At 38.7% G+C, this 25574-nt stretch overlaps 1 protein-coding gene across 1 annotated transcript; it reads right to left on the bottom strand.

Moving 5' to 3' along the window:
- On the bottom strand, positions 1 to 24337 carry LOC135471696 (protein FAM110C-like). The gene is made up of 3 exons (XM_064751013.1): positions 23976 to 24337; positions 7293 to 7425; positions 1 to 973 (listed from the first exon to the last, which is right to left on the bottom strand). The coding sequence occupies exons 1-3, from the start codon at positions 24076 to 24078 to the stop codon at positions 148 to 150; spliced, it is 1062 nt and encodes a 353-aa protein (XP_064607083.1). The 5' UTR covers positions 24079 to 24337; the 3' UTR covers positions 1 to 147.
- Positions 24338 to 25574: the final 1237 nt, after the last annotated feature.

Below are 25574 nucleotides of genomic sequence, written 5' to 3'. Positions count from 1 at the left end.
GGGGTTTTTTTTCCTACACTGTCAAGCACACTGCGTACACCATTTCACATGAGAGTGTTACATACTATAATTTGTAACCTAATTCTGCACACTTTGTAACATGTGAGAACTGGCTTCCAGCTTACCATCACACATGATTTTGCTCTCTTAGATGGCTTCAGCCTTTTCTGTACTCACGGCAATATTACGAGCTTTTTTCACATTGCACAGCCATTTTATTATCCGGGCATTTCTCTCAACTACAGAGGTTGAGCTAATTGGTTTCTCCGCACCCTCGGGACCTGTATGGTCTGTTTTCTCGCTCTTGGAGACACCACTGCAATTGCTGCGAGCATCTGGAGAGCCCAAAGAACTCATTCCCTCTAATATGTCAACCTCACTGAAACTCTGCGACTGTTTTCTTAACATAGGGTCAATCACGGTTTTGTCCAGTCCCATTTCATTGAAGAACCTCTCCAGTTCAACACTGGTCCGGGAAACGCGCGAGCTTAGGTCAGAAAAGTCTGCGCTGCTGCGTGAATGACGACTGCTGAGGTCAGACTGAGACCGATGAATAGCTTTCTGTCTACGCAACAGACGTTCCTCTGACAAGTCTATACTGCTGTGGACACAGGCTTCTCTTCCTGAAACCGCTGTGCTGATAAGAGGTCGGTATTTTGGGGACACACTCATGCACGGAACTTGATCAGTGGTCTTCTGAACACCGTCCATGATCAAACGTTCATCACTTGCATCGGACGATTTTGACACATCTCCTGGGGCTGAGATCGAGTTAGAGATGTCCGGGTAGACCCCGGTCTTGTCAGTACCTGTTGTTCTACCTGTGGGCCGCACACGAGCTGGGGGCTGGAGACTGTGAGGTATGTTCTCGCATGCCCCGATACTGTACCTCAACTTCCTGTCACGGCGATGTGCTCGTGGAAGACTCTGTACCTCACCGTCGTTCTCCTTGGCACAGCGGGGAAACTTCTCTCTGGAAAGAGGCAAAAACAACAACCACAATGAGCGTCTTCTAACAGCATGAATCAGAAGTAAACACAAATTTAGTCATGATAAGATATGGGACATGGGCCCTTAGGATAACACGGAAAGATCAGGCCACCCATAAAACATGGTTGTTGGTCATTCCTTTATCTGGTTTGAAGGTTAACTCCTGTAAAACTGTTTTAAAGTTTTTGGTCTTCTTAAGGAACAAAAATGATCAGCAAATTTCTCCACACTTCACTGAAAAACTGAAACAAAAATTACAGAAGAAATGTAATCCAAACAAGTGTAGGACCTGCGTACCTACAGTATTTATCTGGTGGATCAATTCAACTGCCACTCCACGAACATGCTCTTAACATGGGCCTCAGAATGGTCAATGACCTTAAACTAATTTGTAGTATTACTCATCTGCTGGCTACTAACACTTCCAGCCTTCCACAGAGATCCAATCTTACTATTCAGATTCAATCTCTGGGAATTTAGTCCTCGAATGGCCTGCATCACCACAGTAATGTTATTTTATAGTCAAGTACTGCCCTTCAGCACTGGTGTAAAATGAAGGGACCTGTGTTAGTAATATTGGTTCCAAATCGGCAGCTATTATTAGTAAGCAATATCACCAATGTGCTTGGTTCTGATGGACTGAGAACTGGTATGATACACACAAGAATAGAACAGCAGAAATCCGTTCATAGATTCTTGCTCATTTGTTCAATGAAAATTATAGGCAGTGAAAAACAAGATCACCGAAAATCGTTTTCTCAATGTTCATTACAAGTGCCTCGAGTTACCCTTGGCATATCTATACTTCTGACTCAGTATGTGAAGCTGGAATGCACAAATGACCCATATTAAAGATGGAGAAGGCATGAAAGTTACATAAAGTTCGTATGAAAGTGTTCAAAAAGTTAGTTGTAAATGTGGTCTTCAAATTTTTTTCTGATTTTTCTTTGAAATAAAGAGAAACAGGCACTTGAAAACAATTTTGCTATGGTGGTTAATTGGGACCATTTTCTATGGTGGGTATTTTGGCACATATAGTTTTTGTAATAATGATATAAATGAGGATGTAAAAACATATTTAATAAATATACTTGCACTAGAATTTGTTTTTTTTCAGCTAACAAATGTGTTCAACCTGGATTTTGCTCATATTTATATTTTTAATTTATTCATAAATATTATCATAGTTCAGATTGCATGCATATGTTTAGATATACATTTACATTCAAATAAATTTATTAGACATGCATCACATCCTTGTTTAGGGCATTATTATACATCAACCTTAAATACCAAAAGGTGGTCCCAAACACCCACCATACAAAAATATTTTCAAATACTGGAACCCTTTTCCCCTAAAAAAAAAAAAAAAAAAGAAATGAAAAAAATATTTATGAAATAAAATCATATTTGCAAATAAGTTTTGATGCTCTTGCATTTCATTTTCACCTTGTTTTCTCTTTTAATTCCTGAATTCAGAATATCCATCTAAAACCTTCAAATCTGGCACCTACAAGTACACTAGATTACCTCCTACATTCCATGTATTGGAAATAAAATGAGCAATACTTTTATCAATATTTCTACAAGAGTAAAATTAATAACTTATATTCAATAATTTAATATATACATGTAGAGAATTTTCTAAGACAAATCAATGCTTATCACGTTTCCTTTAAATTAAAATGCTTTTCCTACATGTAGGCCTAGAAATTCTCGAATATTTAATTCCATTTATCTGGGAAGTTCCAGGGTTATACAGAGCTTTTCATGCCAAAAGCACGGTGTTGGAAGTTCTACATGTATTATACCTCTGTGTAACCCGATAACGTACAATTAGCTGTGTTACTATGGTAATTCTTCACTGAACTGATATCATAACAGCCTACGTAACATGATTATAGCAGATACAAAGGCAGTGTGATACCGGTGTATGACAGATGACCCCTTCAGGAAACCAGCGTGATGACCAACACAGCTTCAGTTCACAAGGGTGCATCCACAGGCAGATAACACCACATGTTCCAGTCATTTTCTTACCCCCATGGGGAGAGTGAATCAGGGTTGGAGTGAGAAACTGTCAGCCTTCAAACCCACCCAAGCTCGTGTGTCCCAGGAATTTTAGCAAAAACTACAATTCCCTCTAGGCATTACAGTTATTAGTGAGCGCAGAATGATGCATATGGTTAGGGTATCATGTAGATTTATTTAACACTCCTTTCTCTGTCAAACATTCAGATGTATCTGGGGGCTCATTCACCCTTTCACATGTGTGATGATTTGTTTATCGCATGAAAAAATGTATACATGCATATTGTATAAATGAGTTAATAAAATATAGTAAATATTTTGCTGGCATTCATTTCAGCGTTATTTGAGAAATTCATGCTGTGTATATGTACATGGGTGAGTCCTCATTTATTATGTATCCAAAAGACACTGATATTAAAATGTCCTACCCCACTCAGGATGGAACTGTAGAACAAAATCAGTCTTTAACTACAGGCTAGTACTAAATACTTGATTATTGCTTGTAATTAAAATGTTAAAAGGGGCCTCCGTGACTCAGTCGGTTAGCACGCTAGTGCAGCGTAATAACCCAAGAGTCTCTCACCAATGTGGTCACTGTGAGGTCTAGTCCTGCTCATGCTGGCTTCCTCTCTGGCCATAAGTGGGAAGGCCTCAGCAACCTGCAGATGGTCGTGGGTTTCCGCCAGGCTCTGCCCGGTTTCCTTCCACCATAATGCTGGCCGCCGTCGTAGAAGTGAAATATTCTTGAGTACAGCGTAAAACATCAATCAAATAAATCAAATAAAAATATTTAAATTTAACAGACCTTGCAATTATAACTACATAGCAGTGGCTGCAGGAACATATTTTTCTCTTAAAAAACAAAAAAAACATGGCTGAAGAAAGCATGATCAATGTCCACTGACTTTCAGAGGTAGTCTTGGAAAACTCTCCACAAGGAAAATAAATGAACTGCATCCTCTCAAACTTACAATTCATCCACAGTCAATACCCAGAAACATCTCGGACAGTCATTATCCATGTCACAAAGATAGGTTAAGAAACTGTTTGTATTTCTCTGTCCAAGAAACAGAGTAGATATCTCAGTCACCTGCTCACAGTGAACTATAAATGTTCCGATGCACACTGCAATACCGGATGCCTAGTCAGTGTTGAATTCATGCACAGTGCTGAATACCCTCTGGTGACCTGCAATGAACTTTGCTTATTTTCACAGACATGCATGTACTTGGAATAGCCTAATCCCATTCCAAAAATAAAATTCTACTTTTTATGAACATATGTTGCTTCCTGCAGAAAAGCAATGTTTTTAAGGCTAAAAGCTGCAAGGGACTATCTTCAAAATCCAGTTTTTACCAGTTTATGAACCTGTCTAAACAAACCTCAGATACTACGCACAGCCCTTGCGTCTGTTGGAGATACAAGTCCAAATAACCAAGGATTCTTTTCGAAGAAATCCCCTTAATAATTTTTTCTTGGCATAAAATAATGTTTAAACTGGAATGGAAATTTTAACCAGCCCCAACTCGGTGACTGACAGCAGGCAAACAAACCTGCGTGTAATTTCAATTACCTTACCCAGGCGAAAAATTTGGTATTGCTTAACGCACCACTCCACATGCCTTATCTACCCCACTGCAAGTACACATCCCCTATACTCACTCGGCCTTGCAGACTTAATTACCACAAGGACTGATTTCCATATCTTACTGACATAAAAACCATCCTCTCGGAGAAAAATACCTAAATATGAATTATAACATTTTCAAAGTTTCTTCTTAAATTCTTTCAAAATGTCCAAATTCTAAAGTCTTGTATGCACCCATATCTGCATCTGTTAGATACAGACAAATCAAGAATATTACACCACCAAAGTCTTGGATGATACAAATTTGGGAATATCCTGAAAACAACAAGGCATTGGTAAAATTTGTCTTCATTTCTAAAAGCATTACGTGATACATACATTTCTCACATCCCGTCCTTACACCGGCACTATAAAGTAAGATGAGCCTGGTTATGCTGGAAGAAGCAAGCACGCATGTACCAGTACATGTAAATGCAAACTAATGCAGACGTGCTTAGACCCTGCAATCAAAGAGTTTCGGAGCTGTCAAGAAATCAGCTGGGTTTAACAAGGCTATTATTAGTTGTTGTGAGCCAACGCATTGCCTCACTCAGCAGTAACCGATGTAACCTGGAGCTGAAGGCAATGTTCCTAACAGGGGGCATTCTTAACTCACATTTGGTCCGACTCCACACAACTCATTCCTCAAACTGTCAGGAAGCAGCCTCACAACACCTTCCTCTCCACAACACAGCTCCATTCTTATCTTGGCAATCAATTACTGTAAAATTTCGTTTTAATAATCAACAATTACTTACAGAGAAACTGAATCTTCTGCAATACACTATTACTGAGAAATCTTACCTTAGCAATGACTAATGTTAAATCCAGCCTTAAAAATCTATAATCTTTGCCGCTTTGGTAGTCAGTGCACTACTTCACCAATTTCATTATGGGATTAAGCCAATACGCGCTTTTGCAAAAACTGTTGTTGACAGCCTTCCTCTCTGATTCTATAAGATTTTGGATGTTTTCTTTGTGAAAATAATTCATTAAGTATTTATTTATTTATTTGATTGGTGTTTTACGCCGTACTCATGAATATTTCATTTATACAACGGCGTCCAGCATTATGGTGGGAGGAAACCGAGCAGAGCCTGGCGGAAACCCACAACCATTCGCAGGTTGCTGACAGACCTTCCCACAAAGGGCCGAATTCATTAAGTACTTTTAATATAAATGTTTACAAGTGGCCTAAGTAACACTGCACATAAAATATGCATCGCTTATCTCTGTTTTTACAGTCACGTTATTGGTGGTGCTCGCCCTTGATGTTTACAAAAATACAGCATTTCTTGTTACGGCATTGTTGGTCAGATGAATTAACGAGGCATTTCCAAAATTCAAAGTGATTAAGCCATGCTGAATAGGCCATGCCAATTAAATCACATACTGTTCAACTTTGTACCGTTTATTTCTGGCCAAATACAATTCTCGGAGGCTGGCCTCCCTGAGGCAGTTTCGAGCTGTCTGGGCTGAAATCTGCCTGTTTTGTAGCCCAACAGTTTCATCAGCAGTTTCATGTCGCCAGTCAGAGCTGACCTTTGAGGTGCTGAAGCCACATGTGGCAATCCTGAGTGGGTGTGGTCACACTTGGTCATCGGCCATGTGGGCTGTTTACAGTTCTCCCAGTCTGTCAGAAACGTGTATTTAAGTGACTGATGGTGGAATGAGTCACATCCAAGAGTTTTTTTTTTTTTTTTTTTTTTTTGATTGGTGTTTTACGCCGTACTCAAGAATATTTCACTTATACAACGGCGGTCAGCATTATGGTGGGTGGAAACCGGGCAGAGCCCGGGGGAAACCCACGACCATCCGCAGGTTGCTGACAGACCTTCTCACGTACCATCCAAGAGTTAGTGATATTCCCGTATTGATCAAGCCAATGGCACGCTGCCTCAATGAGTTGATCTGTGCCATGTTGACAAGCGACAAAATTCCACATTGTGGGCGTCCTATTACTGTCTAACTGTAAAGGAGTGACCATGATGTACTGGTCAGGCATGACGGACATTGTCATCCTTCATGTCACACAACATGAATAACTCAACTTGTGAATAAACTCACTGGGAGTGGTCATTTGAAAATGGGACGCTTGATTTGAGGAAAATAAATCAATCAGTATACAAATAAAGAATTTTTAGGGGCATGTTTCATGAAAGATCATTTTAACATAGCATTTTTTTCTTTTGTGAGTTACCGGCCCAGATAGCACAGTTGGTAGAGCGTCCGCTTCGGGACCGGTAGATCCAGAATCAATCCTTGATCGAGTCACACCTAAGACTTTAAAAGAGGAAGTTGTAACTTCCTCGCTTGGCGTTCAGCATGAAGGGGATAGTGCAACGACTGGTTGACCCGTATCAGTATAATGGCTTGGGCGGGGCGGCTTAATTGCCTTCGGTAAGTCGTCACAGTGAAGCAGCACTAGATAAAAGAGCGGTGGAAATCTGTCCTGCTACAAGGAAGCACATTACACGTACATTACACGCACCCTAAGGATTCCTTCGTCGTCATATGACTGAAAACTTGAGTATGACGTTAAACCCCAAGCACTCACTCACTCACTCACTCTTTCGTGAGTTTAAATTTTTGTTGAGTGTAAGTCAGCCTATTAGTCACATCTCACTTCCATGTTTAATCTCACCTGGCCGAGACTGGCTCATGATCTGCCCCTGGCCCTAGACCTTGTCTCTGTTCTAACACATGACTGCTCTTCACATACTGAGACTTGCTGGCTTCCAGTAACTCCACAGCACTCTTCCTTCTACCACATTTTCCTGCAAACAGAAAATGATCAGATTTCCACCAAAACAACCCTGATTTACAGAAACAGCCAAATGAAAATTCCAGATTCAGTAATAACAGATTTAACTGCACATAATCATACCAGGAATATGAAAAGTTTATGAATATGAGCTCTTTTTGTGTGCGTTTTTTTGAAAAAATTTGAGCAAAATGTAGCCAACGTCCTCCGCAGAGGGTGGTATGGATCATATGCTGACACAAGTAGACAGCAGGGTCCAATTTCACAAAGTGATGCAAAACATTTTTTTCCCGCATATTTACTTGTCATACAATATTTTGTACATCGCTATTACCATACCATTGTCCTATATGTGCGATTACTGAATGTACAACATCATTGTGAAACTGGGCCCTGTTCAGAGTCAGCAGCTCTTCACCTTGTAAAATGGAGCGCACAGTAAGCGAAACCTACAGAGATCAGCACGCATAACTCGCCTTATACGACAAAAAAATACCATAAAACCTACGATATTCTTTGACACTGAAGGGTTGGCTTTCAGTAAAGTATATTTTTAGAAACGTACGTGTAATTCTCAGCCCGATCCATCAACCGTTTAACAGCCCCCACTCTCAGATAAAATTATCTGTTGAATCTAACAGAAAGCCTGTGGTTTGAATGATGCTAGAATGTATTCTGTTCTTGTGGCACATTATTCTGTTAAATAATGCACACGCATTCTATTAACATAAAGATTCTATCAGGCTAACAGATAAAATGTTGAATATAATACAGTATAATAGCAAAGTACATTCTAGTATCACTCACAACAGACTTTCTTTTTTCTATTTATTTATTTATTTATTTTATTGGCCTTTTACACTGTAATCAAGAATATTTCTCCGGCGGCCAGCATTACGGTGGGAGGAAACCGGGGGCAAACTCACGACCATCCACAGGTTGCTGGCAGACCTTCTCACTTACAGTAGAAGAGGAAGCCAGCATGATTGTGTTATATAAACCAAATCTCACTTTTATCTTATAATCACATATCTACGTGTAAATTTGCTGGAGTAGCGAAGATACCAAAATTCTAGCACATCACATCAAAATATGGAAAACGTTATCATATTCTTTAATTTGAAAACACTAAAAATATTTTCATAAATTCTACAAAATCCTAGTAAGTTGTAAGGTGATTATTTGTTTTAGCAAAAAAATACTCACAAAAATACGAACACAAAACTATTAACAATGTCCACCACTGGAACAGAGGTGGGAGCTCAAATAGCTTGTTTTTTCACGGATCAATTAGTGGCAAAACTGACAATTGGTTTCACTGCAAATACCAGGATGTAGCACTGAAAACTGAGGAATACCACTCTGGCTTTTGAGCCACAGAGCAGCCTCAACCACACTGATACAGATACTATACCTGTTCATAATTCAGTGAACATTTTGTTTTTTCTTTTTTTTTTTTTTTTTTTTTGCATTTACTGGTGACCCACGAGATGTCAGAAAAACTAAAACGGATTTCAGTGGGCACTGAAATGAATAGGGAAAACGAGAAATTCCCATGCACAAAGACAGAAAGTTTTCAGTGGGCACTGGAATGAATAGGAAAAACGAGAAATTCCCATCCACAAAAACGGAAAGTTTTCAGAGGGCACTGGAATGAATAGGAAAAACGAGAAGTTCCCATGCACAAAAATGGAAAGTTAATATCAGCTATTACATGCAGCTCCAGACAGTGGACATGTTAGAGAGATTGAGAACTACACCATATAACTAATATATGTGCACATCAGGCAGAAAATGTCTGCCAAGAGATATGTATAGAGTATAAACCTCAGAAAAAAAACAAGATGAGACACGAGAGACATGTATACTGTATAAACCTCGGAGAAAAACAAGATGAGACACAAGAGATATGTATACTGAATAAACCTCGGAAAAAAACAAGATGAGACATGAGAGACATGTATAGGGTATAAGCCTCAAAGAAAAACAAGATGAGACACAAGAGACATGTATACTGTATAAACCTCGGAAAAAAACAAGATGAGACACGAGAGACATGTATACTGTATAAACCTCGGAAAAAAACAAGATGAGACATAAGAGACAGCTATAGGGTATAAACCTCGGAGAAAAACAAGATGAGACACAAGAGACATGTATACTGTATAAACCTCGGAAAAAAACAAGATGAGACACAAGAGACATGTATACTGTATAAACCTCGGAGAAAAACAAGATGAGACACGAGAGACATGTATAGGGTACAGACCTCGGAGAAAAACAAGATGAGACACAAGAGACAGCTATAGGGTATAACCCTCGGAGAAAAACAAGATGAGACACAAGAGACATGTATACTGTATAAACCTCGGAAAAAAACAAGATGAGACACAAGAGACATGTATACTGTATAAACCTCGGAGAAAAACAAGATGGGACACAAGAGACATGTATACTGTATAAACCTCGGAGAAAAACAAGATGAGACACAAGATACATGTATACTGTATAAACCTCAGGGAAAAACAAGATGAGACACAAGAAACACGTACAGTGTATAAACTTCGGAGAAAAACAAGACGAGACACAAGAGATACATATTGGGTATAACCCTCGGAGAAAAACAAGATGAGACACAATAGACATGTATACTGTATAAACCTCGGAGAAAAACAAGATGAGACACAATAGACATGTATACTGTATAAACCTCGGAGAAAAACAAGATAAGACACTGATCCTGTAACTCAAGCTTCATGTGCTCATCCCTGGCCAGAGGTTTAGCTTACAGGCTTAGTCACTGACATGCACACTTGCAAACAGACAATGCTACATGAGGAGATGACCATGAGAAAGAGTCACACCCCATAGCCCAGATAATAGCCAGGATAATAGCAGCCTCCCTGACATGTACAAATCCAGCCCCAAGATCTGATACTTAATGACCTACTGAAGGACTCCAGTTTGGTGGTTCCACACCAACGGCTACATGTACCAGTCCATGGTCCTAAAAGCAGCCAAGCGTGTCAGTTCAGTCTCACCCGGCGAAATCAAGCCTTGGGCTGCCCCAAAGATGAGCTGCCATCTTCCCATACAGCCTCGACGCAATTTATCACCCTTCACACCCCTCCCCTCCCTTTCCAAAAATCAATATCGGATAATACCACCGCCGTTGATACAGACACGATGACCAGACCAGACCGCTACATTATGTCATGCCCAGCTTTGACGACATGACCATATGACGACAACAACAAAGAATTGATTTCCGTGCAGACACAGCTGGTCACATGACCTCACCGCTTCCAGACATCACATGACTGGCTGTGATGCAGGTTTTCAATCAGGACCAATCTTCAATGTGCAGCACCAGCAAGAAAAAGACAAAAGCGCTCCATACATTATGGATTTTGCCGGGTACTATGTCAACAGCATCTAGACGTATGCCAAATAATTTTTAATCATATAGAAAAACTAAAAATAAATCTTTTACAAGAAAAAAATTAATTATTCATAAGGGTCAACATTTAAACAGCAGTCATATCTAAGTACCCTGTCTCTGTTGGTTCAATGTATAAATATGGCCATTAGAAAACCCTTTAAATGCATAATGCAAAACTAATTACATCTCCAAATATATGTACTTTTTACATGAATTCTGTATTTGTCCACAAATTTGCATTTTTAGAGTCATTAAATATTTTATTAGGAGATGAAACTTACATTTTTCACATAGAAAAAATCTCAAATTGCCACTTAAATCTCAGAATCAGGCAAAATGAGTAACTCAGACACGGACAAGATTTTTAATAGGTTTTAATAATAACGTACATGGTAGCTTTATAATTAATTTTACAAAGAAAACTTTTTAACCAGGCTACCAAAGAGCTCACCTATACGATAATGCAAACTGAATGAATGTATGCAAAACTTCAATGAAGTACTGTGACTTCCCATGGCCCCAAGGCTTTTATAGTCTTATGGTGCATGGCAAAGTTGCTTTTGATCTGTTTTATATATTAAGTTAAACACCTGTCACCATTTACACCTTTTTATCGGTGTATATACTAGGTTATGGCCTGGAAAGGCTAGATTAATATGTTAGGGCTTCACAGACAATGGTAGCTGAGACTGGGTGTCCTTGAGCCTAGCCCAGACTCCACATTAATCACTCAGGACTCTGGCGCCCGTACTATCCTCAGGGTGTCATAACTGTACACAACGACAAAAAGGTTTCCTGTGATCCAAATTCATATCTGAATCACCTCATCATGCAGGAAAAATAAAGACTTAACAATCAACACAAATGTAATGGACACATCCATTCGGACAGCATTTAAACGTCACAAAACGTTGAATTTTCGACTTGGCTGCTCTTTCCAAATACAATCACCTTTTTTCACAATAACTGCTTACACTTTCTTCTGTTTATTATTCAACAAATTAAAGTAAAGACTCTCAAGCAAGTTGTCTATTGACTGTTTAATGGTATAAATCTTCCTGTTTTCAATCCAAATATCCAAATATAATTATGGGTTTTATCACTCATAAATGACCACATGTAGGTGATATGAAGACGGAATTACTGCAGCATTACAGCACATCAGCTTTGAGGGAGGGAGTGAGTGAGTGAGTGCTTGGGGTGTAAAGTCGTGCTCAACAATTTTTCAGTCATATGATGACAAAGGAAGCCTTAGGGTGTGTGTAATGTACCTCCTTGGTGCAGGACGGATTTCCACCCCTCTTTTATCTAGTGCTGCTTCACTGAGACGCCTTACCAAAGGCAAGTAAGCTGCCCTGCCCGAGCCATTATGCTTATAGAGGTCAACCAGTCGTTGCACTATACCCTTCATGTTGAACGCCAGGCGAGGAAGTTCCAACTTCCTCTTTTAAAATCTTAGGACTCGACCCAGGATTAATTCTGGATCTACCACTCCCAAACCGGGCACTCTACCAAGGCATTGTGGACAGCTCACTTGAAAAGACAGAGATCCAGTTATAGTGTACAGATTTGTATTTCTGATAGCTAGGCTGTGAAGAGTGAAATAGATCTCAGATCTAAGACAATGGTTACAGAAATAATTAGACTGCTTTTCCTCGCTTAATCACACAGGAAGAAGGTGTGTTGTTTGAGTTAAGTTAACTCAATCTTATATACATGAAATTAGATGTGCAATATTGTGGCAGATTTTCCCCCTCCTCGCACATGACGCTATTAAAGAGAAACTTAGATTTGGAAAGGTGCAAGAGCTTGCCCATGGAAGACATGAATACAACACTTCAGCTTAATACATAAGTACCGAAGTTGTGAATTTTGTAATTTTACCGTACTTAATATGCCAGGAGTTCATAGAAGTTTGGACGTACCGGTATTTGATCTGTCGACCAAATACAAAACTCAATGTATGGTTCTATTTATTCAATCTGAGGTTGATTTTGAAAGAAAAATTTTGCGTAAACTCAATTTGAACGTATCCAAAGCAGCCTGTTCGTGTTACGAGTTACCTCCCTTTTCACTGATCAGATTTAAAAAGGCAATTTTTGGAAGCAGAGGGGTATATGAAATGAACATGAACATAGTACTCCACTTTGGTCTCTTCCAAATCGGTGCTTACGAATAATCTGACTGACTTTTGTCATTTCCGATCATTCTATTTTTGACATTAGCATAGAACAAGTGACTGAGGGCACACAGTCTGGCTGGTTCCCTTCCCGTGGTGTCAAGTGGTGTTAATGAACCAGGCTTCGTTTGGAATTCCAAGCAGTAGATCCAGGGTCAATCCTGGGTCGAGTCACACCTAAGACTTTAAAAGAGAAAGTTGCAGCTTCCTCGCTTGGCGTTCAGCATGAAGGGGATAGTGCAACGACTGGTTGACCCGTATCAGCATAATGACTCAGGCGGGGCGCCTTACTTGCCTTCGGTAAGGCGTCTCAGTGAAGCAGCACTAGATAAAAGAGCGGTTTAAATCCATCCTGCAACAAGAAGGCACATTACAAACATTCTAAGGATTCCTTCGTCGTCATATGACCGAAAAATTGTTAAGTACGACCTTAAACCCCAAGCACTCACTCACTCACTCATTTGTAATTCCAATTTTTGCCTCCAGGTTTCGGTTTCGTTTTCAAGAGTCTGAAGTTTGATAAATGGCTTACAGCAGCAAAATTAAAACCTTCCTTGCCAGATATGGACATTTACTAGCGTCTTTTTCATTCAAAGACAGAACACGGGAGGAGAAAAAAGAAAAATTCAATTTCATCCTGAGAGTGTTGGTCAGTACATGGGAGAATGACTTCAACAAACCACTATATGCACACAGAGTATCAGCAATGGAAAATCCCTCTTGTCTCACTGTGCTTTATATGCATGTAAATCTTCAGGTCAACGCAGGCAGTACTTTTTATTTATTTATTTATTTATTTGATTGGTGTTTTAGGCCACACTCATGAATATTTCACTAATACGACGGCAGCCAGCATTATGGTGGGTCGAAACCCACGACCATCCGCAGGTTGCTTGCAGACCCAGTACTTTTTAACATGCCACCCCTAACATTGTGCGTAACATTGACTCTAACACACAATACACTTAACCATGAATTTTGTACTTAACGATATTTAATATGCGATGGAACACCTCTCTCATGTTATGTTCTACATGTGTACAAGACCTGAGCTCAATACATAATTCAGTACTCACTTCTAAGATACCACCCCTAACATTTTGTTTAACATTGCTTGCTTGCTGTTATCTGACGCCGACACTCTGGGTATGACATGAATTATGTGGTATGTAGCCTGCACAGGCGAGCAAAAAATGATAAAGTCGATGCATATCTCTATGCAAATGTATAAAACGCATATGCAGAGTAAATGCAGATACAATGGCCAGCTTTACCATCAAAACCTGTTCTGGTACCAAGGGAGATAACCCTTTCAACTTTATCAGTATCTGAGCCAAAAGTGGCTTCACACAGAGGCCTTTTGTAACAGTTCACAATGTGACAAATTCATGCATCAGTAACTAAACCTTTTCCGGTTACTTTTGCATGTGTCTTCAGTCTTAATTTAGATCAGTAATTTTAGCTCCTTTGTTACACGTGGACATAATGTGCATGTTCAGAGATGTCCATATGTATGAAAACGTATATAAAAATAAGGTCCAAAATAAATTCATCAATAAACTCTTTCGTGCTAATTCTTAAAACCTACTCAGTCCCAGCAAAACATCAATCTCTTCTTGGTTCAATTAAATTAAAAGTGCCCAAGCATTGTGAAGATCAAACCATAATTACAGTCCAAATGGCCGAACCAATTTCATATTTTACCTTAATAAACATATGCATTATATGCTTATGGGATTTGACCCTTTAATGATTATTTCCTGCCTCATTACATTCCATAATGAGCTATCCTTACTCCACACAGATGTTCATCACAACAATGAAATATAAACTGTTAAACGTGTAGATATAAGATTCGAGACTTTTTGCATTAATTACACATTAGACATATACATTGTATGTTCTTGTCATGATTTGTATGCAATTATCTAATTACGGTTACAAGAACGTTACACATTAACTCTTTCGCCAAATAAAATTATTTCACATTATTTCATCAATGCATATTCATCTACAAGCTGATGAATATTCATGAGGTTGAAATTAAACATCTTATAATAAATCTAAAGCAAAATAATGTACAGTGCACAGTATGGATATGCCACAGCAACTACCATAATCTTCATGTGCATGAAGTCTCAAGTTTTATCAAAAGCATTAATAAAATTAGCATTTAGTATTTTTTCTGTCACAATTTTGAAAGCCCAGTCACGGTGAGTACTTGGCAGAGCTTATAATACATTCACTGGGTGAACTCATTCCAGCATTGGGCATCAAAAGAACTTTTGCAGATCTATGAAAATGTGCAGTCTAGAAATGTTTTATGGACTCAATCTGACATATTTCTTTATTTCTTTCTTTTATTGGAGTTTTGGGCAGGGCAGAGCCCAAAGGAACCCACAACCATCCACACGTTGCTGACAAACCTTCCTACACACTCAATCTGACATATTTGATTTTCTAATAGTTATAATGTATGTTTGTACAAGATGTACATGTGTATTCGCCATTTAACACATTATAGCTTAATTGTGCAGGTCTGGTGTGGGTATACGCCGATGTTAACAGCATAAATTTTAGAATCTGAAACCCTGTGTGCATGCTATATGAGAAGTAGTCTTCAAGAGTATCTTGCAAAATTATGGCCATTAAATATTTTCAATTTGAACAGTACTTGTAAGCTGATGGAAACATATCATTCGCCAAATGAATTTTTTAAAATTTAAATGCAGAAAATATTTGGTCACATGTTTATCAGACATTATAACGAGTTCTAAATTAAAAAAAAAATAGTTAGGAGCAGAATTCCTGACCTGCATTTGGAATAATAACCCGGTCTTGGCAACCATATTTAGATATTCTTAAGAAAAAATAATCTCATTAAATTTCCACTCTCCTCCCTAGATGCAATTTTTCAAGAATGTGTAATTGGTGTACATGTAAATTGATTTCAGAGAAACAGTTCTTTTCAGATTGGTAAAATCATACCATATTTAAAGCACTGGAAATAATAATTCCTAGCTGAAGCAGTTTCATTTTTGGTAAACAAATTATTCTGATCCATAATTTAGAACTATAATGTCTGGTAAAATTGACGACTCTGCCTTTAAGTTTGATAAGTTTGATTTGCAAGATATATCCGTGTGATCAAAGCTCGCAAAACATGACACAATTCAGGATGGTAAACTCAAGGCTGTGGAATGGAAGGAATGACCACAGAATCATGTACACACTCATGGGCCACAAGGATTTAGTTCCTTCCAAGTCAGAAACAGGACAAAGTAATCAATTTGTAGTTTCATAAAAGGCACAAAACAAAGTCTAAAAAAAAAACATTGCCTAATTCAGGTTAATTCTAGACAGTGATCATTTTACATATTTGAAGGGGCCTCCGTGGCTCAGTTGGTTAGCGCGCTAGCGCAGCGTTATGACCCAGGAGTCTCTCACAAATGCGGTCGCTGAGAGTTTAAGTCCAGCTCATGCTGACTTCCTCTCCAGCCGTAAGTGGGAAGGTCTGGCCGCAACCTGCGGATGGTCGTGGGTTTCCGGCCTCTGCCCTCTTTCCTCCCACCATAATGCTGGCCGCCGCCGTATAAGTGAAATATTCTTGAGTACGGCGTAAAACACCAATCAAATAAATACATGTTTGAACCATTACAACTATCTCCTGACTATGGACAGTATTTGTATGCCCTGTATATTCTCCCATCAGGCCATTGCAGAATCGTTTAAGCAGCTCCTGGGTCACTGCGCTGTGCTGGCACACAATGCACCTGGGCCAAGGAGGCTCTCATGCAGCTTTATATATCACCTCCCACAAGAATGGACACTGAAATGGTGTCCCTCACACCTCTCAACTGCTATATAATATGCCAAGTTAGACGTTAAAGTAAGAGTTATATTAGACCTGTGATCTGTTTCATTCTTCCAGGCTCGGCTTTCAGAAATACAGATCTGTACTCTCTCATTCCATACAGATCTGTACTCTCTCATTCCATACAGTTCTGTACTCTCCCAATGTTTACAGATCTGTACTCTCTCATTCCATACAGATCTGTACTCTCCCATTCCATACAGATCTGTGCTCTCCCATTCTATACAAATCTGTACTCTCCCATTCCATACAGATCTGTACTCTCATTCCATACAGACCTGTACTCTCCCATTCCACACAGATTTGTACTCTCCCATTGTATACAGATCTGTACTCCCCCATTCCATACAGATCTGTGCTCTCCCATTCCATACAGATCTGTACTCTCCGATTCCATACAGATCTGTCCTCTCCCATTCCATATAGATCTGTACTCTCTCATTCCATACAGATCTATACTCTTCCCTTCTACATAGACCTGTACTCTTCCATTCCACACAGACCTGTACTCTCTCATTCCATACAGATCTGTACTCTTCCATTCCACACAGACCTGTGCTCTCTCATTCCATATAGACCTGTACTCTCTCATTCCATACAGACCTGTACTCTCTCATTCCATACAGATCTGTACTCTCCCATTCCATACAGATCTGTGCTCTCCCATTCTATACAAATCTGTACTCTCCCATTCCATACAGATCTGTACTCTCATTCCATACAGACCTGTACTCTCCCATTCCACACAGATTTGTACTCTCCCATTGTATACAGATCTGTACTCCCCCATTCCATACAGATCTGTGCTCTCCCATTCCATACAGATCTGTACTCTCCGATTCCATACAGATCTGTCCTCTCCCATTCCATACAGATCTGTGCTCTCCCATTCCATACAGATCTGTACTCTCCGATTCCATACAGATCTGTCCTCTCCCATTCCATATAGATCTGTACTCTCTCATTCCATACAGATCTATACTCTTCCCTTCTACATAGACCTGTACTCTTCCATTCCACACAGACCTGTACTCTCTCATTCCATACAGATCTGTACTCTTCCATTCCACACAGACCTGTGCTCTCTCATTCCATATAGACCTGTACTCTCTCATTCCATACAGACCTGTACTCTCTCATTCCATACAGACCTGTATTCTCCCATTCCATATAGATCTGTATTCTTCCATTTACACAGATCTGTACTCTTCCATTTACTAACCTGGAACTCGGTCTTTTCATGTGTGCTGTCCTGAACATGCCAAAGCTGTGTGCTACAAAAACATATTCCCTAATCCTGCAGTAATTCTGACCTCATTATCACCTAATTATTCATAAATAATGCAGACCATAATGTTACAATTATCACAAATGTACCCGGTGCGTCGGCAGCGAGCCAAAATTCTCTAACCACCATTTTCAATTTGAGTCATCCTCACTCAGCATCATCCGGAACAATATAAACTTTGAAAATTTTTTTAAATGATTTGACTGAAACCAATGAGATGTACACCTGTAAAGGGCGATTCACAAATTGTTTATAAGTCTTAACTTTAATTTGTGTTCTAATAATGAACAGAAAGAAACCATAATCAAATATTGTGAAAAAATGAGATGATCTTAATTTTAGGAAGAGCAGAGGAGTCAGTTAATTGGCGAAGTTCTGATGCTGTCCGAGTGGGTGTGTTGGTTACACCTGTGTTATTTGCTAAGTCTTTATTATTTCTGCATGAACGATATGAATTTAGAATTCCTTCACAAGCACTGGGCACCTCTTTTGTGGCGTACAATGTTGGGACAGGATCAAGATTCAGGTTGGTGAATGTAACGATTCAGAGCGGTTAATGTGGTAGCTAGGCTGGGCAAATGGCCAACCGTTCCCATAGCTAGAGTTATATATGATAATCTTAAGTATTGCCATAAAGTTTAAACTGAATAAATAAACACTTGTTAAAACATGGAAATAAAACTAGCCTTAGTTCAGGGAAGGTACTAAATCAATATCTTACCCCTAACATACAAGTACATAAAGTACGTTCATGTACCAGTATGTGATATCGGACTATGTGACATTTGACGATGGGGTATCTTAAATCACTTACAGCACTAGTAATCACTTACAGCACTAGTGCCTGGGATTTTCAAATTTTCCTCAGTATGGTGTTGTGCTCAAATGAAGAATCACGCTAATCTTGGGACAGACTGAATAAACAGGGTCATAAAAAAGCTTAAGTTGACATGTTAAAGTAGGTTTTAATCTACATTTGTGCCTGAAATTTGAGTACAGTCAGGAGCTTAAATAAATACTGTAAATCTTCAACCTTTTCAACTTTTCATACAATTATTATGAAAATGATGGTAACATGATTTAATTGTGTTTTTAAGGATGCAAGCTTCATAAAACTCTAAAAAAAATAATTCTCCACACTCCATAGTTCTATCAAAATATTGGTTGCAGAGGAGATTGAAAAGGTTGAAAAATATTGAAAGGTTGAAAAATATTGAAAAGGTTGAACAATATTGAAAAGATTGAAAAATTAGATCACTGTACATGTGCCCTGATTTTTCAACCTTTTTCAACCACCTCGGCGTCCAATATTTTGAAACTCTTTGAGAGAACTATGGGGTGTGGAGAAATAATTTGCACAGTTTTATGAAGCTTGCATCTTAAGTGACATAAACAAATTATTTTTATCCCTATTTTTATAATACAGTAGTTGTATCCATAAATTCCACTTTAAAAAGTGCTTTAGCGGTTGAAAAGGTTGCAGATTTACAGACACATTCCTCAATGCATTGATATATTCTATAACTGTCTATGTATGGAACAGATAGCAAAATGCAAGCTGCATAATTATAAAGTCAAAGTTGCTGCCATTTCCTTGGTTGCTAACATATAACGATTAAATAAAAACTTCGGGAATTGATATCCCAAGAATATTTTCATCTAAAATGCATTAAAGACAAATCATTTCTCTGGTCAAAGCAACATCAATATTAGCTTGTGTCCTTTATGTGCAAGCCAACGTTAAAAATCCAAAAATAGAATAAAAATAATATTGAAAATGTACCTTTTCATCAAGCATGATGTTGATGTTTTTATGATTTTTGTTTTTCAAGGCTTACTGATCACAAGACATAAAAGTCTTCAAAAGGAAAAGTGCTGGGACAGTACACACTTCCCACAAGTTGGATGATTTACCTGTTATATTTTCTTTGTTATACCCTACCCCCCCCCCCCCCCCAACATTAAAAACAAGACTCACTCTGCCTATAGATCAAAAATTTAAATTAGTGTGACCCAATGGAAGAATAAAAATTTAGTCAATAACTATAATGTAAACATAAAAATGAAAAGGTGGGCAGAAATTATGGCTGACATCTGATTTTCTTAAACTTTTATACATGTAGGAAGTGAAGAGTATCCAAAGGTGTCAACATCCTGCTCAAGAACTCTCACCCTCATACGATCTAAAGATATTGAAGAATGAGTTTTAGTTCAGTGCAGTAAAGTACAAGTTTTAGACTTCGGGCCTGGTTCCCCAAACCCACTGACCAAGAGCCACAAAGACTAAATTATATATTTTGTTCAATAACATACATGTATGTTACTGAAGCTGTACCCATACCTTCTGCTCAAGCTTTTGAAAGTGAATTTCAAAGTGAAAAATCCAAAAATCTGTGTGTAAATGTATGTAGCACATGTTCTTACTTCGAGCCATGGTTATTTAATTACTGATTTTGTTTTTCTTCAAATACTGTAAATGCCCCAAAATTTCTGCCTAAAAAAAGAGCATTTTATAGAGGCAAATAAATGTCCTAAGATATTACTTTTAGTGCTGAAATGTACGTTTCCAGTCGGATATCTTCCTACAAGTACCTTCAAAACAAACATCAAAACACCTTTTTAAGACCATTAGAACTCTCACCATCAGGCAAAACAAAAAAATTAAAGCATGAACAAGCTTACAGGTCATTTACAGTAACTGGATGTTGCTAACATACATCATTAACTTTGATTATTTAGTGCTCAGCAACTCATTAGAAAAATCATACAACTGGTTCATGTATTCACGAACAATTTCTTACAAAAATCATACAACTGGTTTATGTATTCACCAACAATTTCTTACAAAAATCATACAACTGGTTCATGTATTCACCAACAATTTCTTACAAAAATCATACAACTGGTTCATGTATTCACCAACAATTTCTTAGAAAAATCATACAACTGGTCCATGTATTCACCAACAATTTCTTAGAAAAATCATACAACTGGTTCATGTATTCACCAACAATTTCTTAGAAAAATCATACAACTGGTTCATGTATTTACCAACAATTTCTTAGAAAAATCATACAACTGGTTCGTGTATTCACCAACAATTTCTTAGGAGTGGCCTGAGATAACATGTTGGTGTGCTGTTGAAAATGGGGGGGTGGGTGGTGATAGTTAAATCCCCAGGGTACAGGATGTATCAGATGACATACCCGCCCTTGAGCCTTGGTCTGACACCATTCCTCACTTAATAGCCTTTCAGCCATGATGCATAAGTCACAATGGGAAGTAACATTATACCAGCAATTACAGCCATGTACATGAATGTGTATTTGCTGAGATAACAGCACCATCTAAGGTACAGGTTAGTTTACTCCAGTGAATAGAGGAGGAAAAAAAACAAACATTTAAACACTATAAAAGTGGACAGGCTGAGTCCTGGCCATATCCTGAAACATCACAGTTACAGACATCACAGTGACAGACATCACAGTTACAGACATTACAGTTACAGACATTACAGTTACAGACATCACAGTTAGAGACATCGCAGTTACATATATTACAGTCACAGACATTACAGTTACAGACATCGCAGTTAGAGACATCGCAGTTACATATATTACAGTTACAGACATTGCAGTTACAGACATCACAGTTAGAGACATCGCAGTTACAAACATTACAGTTACAGACATCACAGTTACAGACATAACAGTTTTGGCAAGAAGTTAGAACTGATTTCACACATATTTCTCCTACTTCTTCTCCTAGAGCTCTCTCCTCCCAAAGGGTTCAGGTACATTTCAATACACAAAGCATGTGTATGAGCTAATGTGGAATTTTTGCTCCCCTTGTACATGTAAATAATGGATCAGCGTCAGGCGCAAGATACAAGTACAATCAAACAGAGTGAGTGAGTGAGTGTTTGGGGTTTAACGTCGTACTTAACAATTTTTCAGTCATATGATGATGAAGGACCCCTTAGAGTGCATGTAATGTGCCTCCTTGTTGCAGGACGGATTTCCACCACTCTTTCATCTAGTGCTGCTTCACTGACATGCCTTACCAAAAGCAAATAAGCCGCCCTGCCATTATACTGATAGGGGTCAAGCAGTTGTTGCACAATCCCCTTAATGCTGAACGCCAAGTGAGGAAGTTATAACTTCCTCTTTTTTCCAGATCTTACATGAACCAGACGCTCTACCAACTGTGTCATCGGGGTCAGTTGTAATCGAGTAAATAATAATGACACCATGTATAAAAAACAAAGTTTAAACTTAAATGTATGGTAAAAGACTGTACGTGTGTTCTATTTTCTGTTAACTAGAAAAAGCAGGACCTCTCGTTAATGGAAACAATTAAGCCGTACCGTAAACAACAATAGCTATACACGCAAAGGCACTTGTTTAATGTTACTTAATGAACTACCTAGTACATGCATGTTCCACACAGTAACTGGAGTTAAAAGCTTGAAGTAACAGGTGACCTAGGAAAATCTAATCAACGACTGATTAAGTCTTCAGAGCGGTTGTGGTTACAGCTTTCATACCAGCCACATGCCTGTCCTCCATTAATTTATACGTGCACTGCAACTGTTTTTGTACAGCCTGTGCGAAGCCCTTGTAGCTGAGTATGCCTAACATGCTGGTAATGGGTTAGCCTTAGGGGGAATAGGGTGTGAAATAAACCCATAATCATAACATTCCCTAGCATGTTGTGAATGACCTTGGGTGTGTACCTATTGTTGGAAATACACCTCTATACCAGCACATGTATATCACTGGACGTAGGTATTACGATATACATATGTAAGTATAGTGGGTACAATGTACAGCGTAGAAATAATCTAGCAACACTGGAAAAAAATTAGGCCTAAGGCAAATTGCACTTGATTCCTTGTTTCCTTTATCGTAATCCCCAGACTCATGCATCAAAACTGGATACCGGTATTTTTGAATTTTGTTTTAAACTGGCAGAAATTGATAAAGAAGGTGACATTACACTAAAATAATGACAATGAAAAATAAACACTGTTCTACTGCCCACACCAATTTTTCAAAACATTCCCGAAGGAAAACAATTTTGTATTGTGAAAAAAACTGACAAGTGAAGTTGTGCAAACTATCACGTAAGAGGAAAACCCATGTAAACTGTAAAAAAAACTGTACATAACAATTAACATATCAACCAACATTTAATTGGGAATACTCAATTATTAGACAGTTCAAAAGGTTATAAAAGATATAATAACCAGTAATTATGATCATTTAGAAGAACTGTTCAAATGTGTGAGACACGTATAAAACACAGTCACAATTAGATTAGTGTTGTGTAATTTACGTAAACACAAATCCACAAAATCGACTTCCTACCATTCAGCATAAATTCAGCTTGTCTACAATTTCTTTACTCTTTTAATGTATATACTGGTAATTTAAAAGTGTAATATTTCAAAATTTGTACAGGTACGTAGCATTAATATAAAAAACTTCACTCAGTTTTCCTTCGTTTAATATACCAATTAAAATAAGTGTTACCACTACCAATAAACTTCCTGTTTTCCCCCACCAACATTTAAACTAGTCAACTGTCACTGAAAAACATGTTACTATAGCGCTAGTGTAGGCCTACCTATAACATGGCCTACTAGACAAGTAACAACGTACTGAGCTAAATGACAGCCAAGCACAAAGGGGAACAGGCCAACTTGTTGCTGATGTCTATTGTGGTATGTGTACACGAATGGAAAAATATACAGGTAGTGCTGGCTACGGTATACTTACTGAGAATGCCTCTGTTTGTCCTTTCCCTGAAATAACTTGGGCCCTTGTCCAGCAGTTTTTCGGGGTTGTTTCTCAGGGTAGAGGAAGTTACCTGGAGAGCCATGTTTCAGGCCAGTCCAACCTCCTCGCCGACCCGCAGTCTTGTGATCACAACAAAAGTTGACATCAAAAAATAAGGCCACTGGACTAAAATTAGCTCACGAGCAACTCATCCGGTCGCGTGGATTAGGCTACTTACGATAGACGATTGCTCTACAACCAAGTCAATCATCTCGCTAGACTGTCACGTTTCTATAGACTGTCACAGTGGTCGTCTCTGGCTGCTGTTCTGTTAACCATTTATAAGCCATTAGCGATCCTGACCGACCGTCTTAGTCCGCCATGCGGCTCCACCTTTCCTGTCACCTTTCGCAATGAGGAAATCCCCACTTGTTTCGTATCGGGCTATTCCGCCCGCCATGCTCACTCCCTTCACTGGTGTCAGATAAATGAAGGGAGACAACTTTGTAGGGACGGAGTGGTTGAGAATGTAAACAAACATTCGTGAACTAGCCGTCAACCAAAACCGACGTTCCAGGTCAATCATCGCAAGGCCAATTCCCCAAACGACGTTTAACACAAACCACCAAAAACTGAGATAATATATAAAGTACGAAAACTGGACGGAATAATGCAAAGAGAAGCAGTCAACAGCCAAAAAAAAATCCATAGTTGAAAATCGGCCTTAACCAGGACTTTTCTACACGATCCTCTGTCAATATTTCAGGTATTTAAGTACAAATGGATGGGACACTTGTTTCATTTGCAATGGGAATGCAAAATAACAAGTATGATTTTGTAAAGATATTAAACGTCTTTAATTACAAATGAAATAAAAGGTCTTGATCTGCAGGATCGATTATTAGAACAAAAAACATAATAGTAACCGTCATTAGGCCTACCCATTCTTTGTCCATGGATCGGGACGGCACTGAACGGAAATACGAACTTCAAAATTATGAATGCCCTTATGAATGCAGTTGATGGGGGTGCATATATCTTTAAGGGCAGGCAGCATCTGGCTAAAAAATATTTCAGTCGAAAGTAGGATACTCAAGCTTTCCAAAAAGTACCATACTTTATTAATTTAACGAGATCTCACCGTATAGCATGAAAAACAAAATGATAATAGTGAACGAATGGCTGGTCTGAGTCGAGGAAGCCATCTTGAGAATTTTATCCAGTCAAACACGTTGCTATCAGATTGCGGGGCGTATGCTCTGAGATAGCCTTTACCCATTCAATCCATGAGTGGCATGTGATAATACAAAACTACAGCATAAGACATCATTTTTGAGGTCATTTACAACGATTGTGTTTCGTGAAGCCGAAGACCCAGGCCACAAAGTGCTGTGGGGCAGGTCTGCATCATTTACGGACCACCACAGACGTAAAATCAGTTGATTTACAAACAATGTAGTATTCAGCGATGGCATCACAAAGTATGCCAGACAGTAGCATGTACCGTCTCGACCCAAACCGCATTCATCTCCCCAAATACATTTTTGTCGTTCATTTTAGCGTTTAGTCAGCAGTCTCTAAATAACAAATATCAGAGTA

This window comes from Liolophura sinensis, chromosome 7 (assembly GCF_032854445.1).
Source record: "Liolophura sinensis isolate JHLJ2023 chromosome 7, CUHK_Ljap_v2, whole genome shotgun sequence".
NCBI lineage: Eukaryota > Metazoa > Mollusca > Polyplacophora > Chitonida > Chitonidae > Liolophura > Liolophura sinensis.
This window is presented reverse-complemented; position numbering and strand designations above follow the sequence as displayed.